Source organism: Melitaea cinxia, chromosome 27 (genome assembly GCF_905220565.1).
Source record: "Melitaea cinxia chromosome 27, ilMelCinx1.1, whole genome shotgun sequence".
Classification (NCBI taxonomy): Eukaryota; Metazoa; Arthropoda; class Insecta; order Lepidoptera; family Nymphalidae; genus Melitaea; species Melitaea cinxia.
The window spans coordinates 5182491-5188871 of NC_059420.1; the positions used below are offsets into that span (position 1 = coordinate 5182491).

The 6381-nt window shown below is 33.2% G+C and overlaps 1 protein-coding gene and 1 long non-coding RNA gene across 2 annotated transcripts; one reads left to right on the forward strand and one right to left on the reverse strand.

Annotated features, from left to right (window-relative positions):
• Positions 1-1478: 1478 nt before the first annotated feature.
• Positions 1479-3175, forward strand: LOC123666904 (putative nuclease HARBI1). Its single transcript, XM_045600924.1, has 2 exons — positions 1479-1953; positions 2245-3175. Exons 1-2 carry the CDS (start codon positions 1712-1714, stop codon positions 3152-3154), a joined length of 1152 nt encoding a protein of 383 aa, XP_045456880.1. The 5' UTR covers positions 1479-1711; the 3' UTR covers positions 3155-3175.
• An 8-nt stretch (positions 3176-3183) lies between these two features.
• Positions 3184-4413, reverse strand: LOC123666790. The gene is made up of 4 exons (XR_006745328.1): positions 4264-4413; positions 3862-3954; positions 3733-3768; positions 3184-3531 (listed from the first exon to the last, which is right to left on the reverse strand). It is a non-coding gene; the product is annotated as an uncharacterized LOC123666790 (long non-coding RNA).
• Between the last annotated feature and the right edge of the window lie 1968 nt (positions 4414-6381).

Consider the following 6381-nt stretch of genomic DNA (forward strand, 5'->3'; position numbering starts at 1 on the left):
TAAAAACTTCTCCAGAATCTCAGCTTTCATAATCATAAATAAAAAGTTGTACTTAATGAAGCTACTTTTGCAAAAATTTGCCTTCAAAGACATCAAGGTGGAAAATTCTTAAAATTACCAATTTGAATAAAAAAAAAATTTTTGTTCAATTTATTATTCCTTTAAGGTTAATTAGTCTGTTAACCTTTTAACCGCGGGTGTCGCATGCGAAACATATTTCCGTGCCCCTACCGCGAGTGTAGTATTTCTACAACAGAGAAATATGCATGATTTTTTCGTTCTATTTTCATCCTATTAACTGCGTGGTGTAACTAAAACCATTATTAAATAGAGATATTATCCATAACAATTACTTAAAATTATGTCTCGTAACTCAATATTTATTAAAAAAGCAACAAATATAAGTAATTGAAAGATTGGACTTTTCTTCGGTGTCTATCGCGAGCGTCGCATAAATATATCGCATAGGGATGTGATACAATGCAATGCTCATTTTAAAAACAAAATAACAAACACTTAAATAATCAGGTATAATGCATCATTCAGCATAAAATAAAACAATGTCATACGAAATAAAGTTTATTTAACATATTAGGTACCTAGTGTTATTAATTATTTTCCTTATTATTCATAAGAAAAATATCCCCCGAGCTACGATACTATCGACAAAATTTAACGTTAGTTCCCATCCCTAGACGCCTATGTTTGCAACACCATTTCTCTAGTTAGTGTAACGCGGCTGTCACTTTAGTACGTCCACTGCCTACGTCACAAGCGGATCAAACGTGTGGAAATTTCCATTAATGTTGTTACTTGGTATTTGTGCATTGTCGATAAAATAGTCCCATTTTAATAATGACGACTACTGAGGAGTTAATAAGAATATTAGAAGGTGACAAATGTGAAAAATAACTAGTCGATTAATAAGAGATTATTGTGATATAAATTTGATTTAAGACTAATTAAAAAAAAAAAAAACTAGTAGTCTAGACTACTAGTTGATTAATAAAAGATTATCTATAATCTATAATCTATATCTATAATATATATAAAAGCGAAAGGTCACTCACTCATCACGAAATCTCCGAAACTATAACACCTACAAACTTGAAATTTGGCAGGTAGGCTCCTTATAGGACGTAGACATCCGCTAAGAACGGATTTTTCAAAACTCGACCCCTAAGGGGTTAAAACGGGGGTTGCAAGTTTGTATGAAAGTCCTATTTTTGTGAAGTAAGAGACTTGAAATTTAAAATGTATGCTCTATAGATGATGAGAAGGCGTCCAAATAATATATCTTTAGAAATCAAGTCCTTTTTTGGGGTTAAAACGGGGGAAGGTAGGTTGACTCCCTCATCACGAAATCTCCGAAACTATAACACCTACAAACTTGAAATTTGGCAGGTAGGCTCCTTATAGGACGTAGACATCCGCTAAGAACGAATTTTTCAAAACTCGACCCCTAAGGGTGGAGTTCACCGACTTTTAAAACGGCTGTTTATCATTTAAACAACTGATTAAATCATTTTTAATGTTCACCATACGTTAACCAGTGTTTAGAGCCCTTAAACAGCTGATTACTATAACCGAGCTCTACAGCATTGTTTAACCGTCCATTAATGCCATATTCGGACATCTGCTCAACAGATTGTGATTTTACAACAGTTGCAACATTACGTTATTAGTTTAAAGTTTTTGTTAATAGATAAACATGCAGTCAGTGTTCAATTTCAATGTACTAATTGATAACTATCAAGATCACTACTTAGGCCTTCTTGAAAATCTAGAAGATATAGAGACCAAAACAAGGCGACCTAGAGTATTTCAAATGCGTCGTAATTATTACGAAGAATACGATGAGGAATCATTTAAAACTAGATTCCGTTTGTCAAAACCTTCTGCACTGAACGTACTTCAACTAATAGAAAATAAATTAGAATTCCCGAACGATAAGTAAGTAACCACTATTATTTATAAATAAACAACCTTTATTAAAAAAGGGGTAAAATTGTGTGTAAGTTCTATCAACTCACGGCCTCACATAGAATAATATTTATTATGTTGTTTGTTATTAAGTCTTAAGTTCAATATCGCATAAGCTAGTCATTAAAAAATGCAATGTGTGCATTTAACAAATAGTTGGAAATCATTGAACAAATGCGGTTTTTTAATATTTACTCATAAATTTCCAATTTTAGATATTAAAATGTTTAAATATTTAATTAATCTTTTACTTTATTGTAGGAATAATTCCCTGGCACCTATAAATCAGTTACTATTGACTTTGAGGTACTATGCAACTGGATGTCATCAACTGACCATGGGTGATTTTTCTGGAGTCAGTCGACCAACAGCTAATCGTGTCATCCACCGAGTAACTGCAGCAATAGCCTCCCTGAGTCGTGATTACATCAAGTTTCCACATACTGATACAGATATTAGAAAAACCCAACTAGAATTTTACAATATAGCCAGATTTCCAAAAGTTGTAGGTGCATTGGATTGCACTCATATAAAGATAATATCACCAGGAGGAAGCCATGCAGAAACCTTCAGAAATAGAAAAGGCTATATGTCAATTAATGTGCAAGCTATATGTAATGCCCAATTGTTATTAACAGACCTAGTTGTTAGGTGGCCAGGAAGTACTCATGATGAACGAATATTCAGTGCATCTAGAAGACATGCTATGTTTGAATTGGGAATGTATGGTGATTCAGTACTTGTTGCAGACAGTGGGTACATGAACAGAAATTATTTGATGATGCCATTAGATACAGTTTCTACATCAGCAGAATCTTTATATAATGAATCCCAAATCAGGACACGTAACCCAGTTGAGAGGTTATTTGGAATTTGGAAAAGGCGCTTTCCAGTGTTAGCCCTAGGAATTAGGGTAAACTTGAAAAATGCGCCACCTATTATAGTAGCTACTGGTGTATTACACAACATCCTACAAATGAGAGGAGATCAAATGCCTTTAGACGACCTGAGTTTAGACTTGCCAGCACCATGGGAAGAAATATTACACCAGGGAAGAATACAGCGTTCTATAGATAATAATGTTAGAGATTTAAATCCCAGCAGGAGATCATTAATAACAAATTATTACCAGTCTTGTTTAAAAGTATGTAATTTATGTAACAACAAATAAATAAAATATAATACCAACAAATAAAACAATTTTTGTCCTTATCCCTGAACATTTTTATTATCAATACAATATACATGTAGGTATAACACCTAAAAAAATAACTAACTATTCATAACCTTTTGGGTCTTAATTTCTTCTTGCTTTAATTGTTCCTTCAAAATAGCCAATCTAATTTGGGCTTCCTTCTCAGCATTTTCTTGTAGTATTTTTATTAATTTAATTTTTTCTTTTACCAATTCATCACTCAAGCAATTAATTTTAGGTCTTCTTCTTTTTAAGTAGCTTTCTTCACTTTGTCTAGATACTTTAAGATTACTTGATACTGGTGTTTTTAGATTCTTTGGAGTCCATGAGTTCCAGGTATCATTATCACTGTCCTGCACACAAAAAATACCAAAATTAATCACTGTCACAAATTCTAATTATTAGTAAATGAACAAAAATTAGACTTCATCTGGTTGCTATTATTATTTTAGCAGTGGCACTGCGTGAAAGACTACTGTGCTATAATGTATATAATGTATGTATGTATATAATGGTATGATGATTCATTTCTAATAAACTTAGAGTCAACTTACATTCTTTTCTTTCAATAAACTCTTTGCAATGTTTTCCTGTAAGAAAAATTTAAAAACAAGTTAGAATTGAAAACATGTGAGTACAATACAATAGTAAAATATTACAACTTATATATATTTTCAACTCACATTATCCTCTTTTAATATGTCTGCATAATCAGAGTCGCCTTCTATTACATGAACTTTTTCATTCTGATCCGTTGTGTTTACTTCTATAATTTCCTGTTAATACATTATTTATTTGTCAAAATGGGTGTAATATTTGTTTTAATATATTTATATATGTATTATTTCTATGTATATTTATATATAAAAAAATATATAGTTATAACAGTCGGCTATTACTTGTAACACAAGCATTAAGTTGCTTACCATAGGAACAAACGACCGTGTGTGTATGTTGTAAGATATTTATTTATTATTAAAAAATACAACAATTTTATATGCAGAATCTGACAATCATGTGGGAACTCAAATAGTGGGAAATTATCAGACTTGAACACACAATATTGGATAAAACTAAGTACTTACACTGAATGTAGCACTGCCGGTGTCAAAATCACTTGGGATTCCCTTTAGTGCTGGTCCTAATATAGCCTCAACTATTGTAGACTCGGTATTAGATGGTGGTGGTGTTGGCGGTTTTCCAGCACCTACAATACACAAACATACAAAAAAGCATGATATCTAATATCCTTAATGATAAGTCGGTACCTAATATAAGACGTGAATTGTTATTGTACATACCAGTCATAAATAGCTTTTTCTTCTTGTCTGCTCGGTCTTTTTTGGTCTGCCTTTTAATATTTTCCCAGCAACATTTTAAGACTGTATGGGTTCTATGACAAAACGAGCTTATAGTATTAAACTCCTCTGCTAGACGGATCCACCCTTGCAACTTAGTGGAATTTGTGGTGGCATCGGTGCGCTTATTTTCAACTACATTTTGGTATTTTAACACTAACTCCGTTAAAATACGCTTTTCATCACTTGAAAAATTGTTTGTTCTCTTTTTTAAAGCTGCCATTTTTCAAGTAAACCGTAATTTAAAAATTAAACAACAAAACAAAATAATAATCAACACAGATAATGTAAGCACGTGCATAGAAATAATAATAAAAAATATTTGACAATGACATCGCCGTGAGGTTATTACCTATCCAAATTGGACACTACATTCTAACGTAACAGTTTCCAATGCGTTTTCGAACTTCTCAAGTTGAAAGCGTTTTATTTTATGCTACTAACTATAGATGTCACCAAAACTCGTGTCGACTAAATAAAACTATGTGACTTCCCTAATGAGTAGACTTATAGCATTCGTTCATTAGTGGTTCATTCACTCTGAGCGTATGGTGATTGCCTGATTTAGTAACCACGGTTAAAATATTCGTGGTGAACAGTGAATACTTGACCGGGTGTATAACCGATGTTTAGGAATTCATCGGCTGATTACTCAAACATTGTTTAAATGATAGTCGGCGAACTCCACCCTAAGGGGTTAAAACGGGGGTTGCAAGTTTGTATGAAAGTCCTATTTTTTGGAAGTAAGAGACTTGAAATTTAAAATGCTACTAAAAGAAAAATAACGAACTAAAAGAACGAATTTTACGAAATTCGACCCCTAAGGGTGTAAAACGGGGGTTGGAAGTTTGTATGAAAGTCCTATGTTTTTGAAGTAAGATACTTGAAATTTAAAATTTATGTTCTATAGATCGTGAGAAGGTGTCCAAATAATGTATATTTAGAAAGCAACTCCCTTTTGGGGTTAAAACGGGGGAAGGTAGATTGACTCACTCATCACGAAATCTCCGGAACTATAACAGCTACAAACTTGAAATTTATCAAGTAGGCTCCTTATAGGGCGTAAACATCCGCTAAGAACTGATTTTACAAAACTCGACCCCTAAGAGGATAAAACGGGGGTTGGAAGTTTGTATGAAAGTACTATGTTTTTGAAGTAAGAGACTTGAAATTTAAAATGTATGTTCTATAGATAAGGTGAGAAGGTGCCTTAATCATGTATCTTTGGAAATAAACGCCCTTTTGGGGTTAAAACGGGGGATGGTAGGTTGACTCACTCATCACGAAATCTCAGAAACTATAACAGCTACAAACTTGAAATTTTGCAGATAGGTTCCTTATAGGCCGTAAACATCCGTCGAGAACGTATTTTACGAAACTCGATCACTAAGGGGATAAAACGGGGTTGGAAGTTTGTATGAGGATCCTATATTTTTGAAGTAAGAGACTTGAAATTTAAAATATATGCTCTATAGACTTGAAATTTAAAATATATGTCGTAATGTCTTCAACATCTTTCTTGGTATGTATCCCTTTTTGTAACATTTCTTTGTAGTGTACAATAAAGAGTATTTATTATTATTATTAATGTGTGGATCAGAATGTTGGGCAACAAAAGAAGAGTGCACGCAGCCGAGATGAGAATGCTAAGATGAATGTGTGGAGTAACGAGGAAAGATCGGACTAGAAATGAGTATATAAGGAGAAGTTTGAAAGAAGCACCCGTGACAGAGAAAATGAGGAGCAATAGGTTAACGTGGTATGGGCATGTAATGAGAAGGGATGAACGCTATGTCGGTAAAAGAATGTTAGGGATGAATGTCGAAGGTAGGGATGCTCGATGAA

What these genes read in the sequence shown, in the direction of transcription:
- LOC123666904 (XM_045600924.1), top strand. Translation starts at nt 1,712, where the DNA reads ATGCAGTCAGTGTTCAATTTCAATGTACTAATTGATAACTATCAAGAT. An exon ending in TTAGAATTCCCGAACGATAA is followed by an intron (nt 1,954 to 2,244) that starts GTAAGTAACCAC and finishes ACTTTATTGTAG; the next exon opens with GAATAATTCCCTGGCACCTA.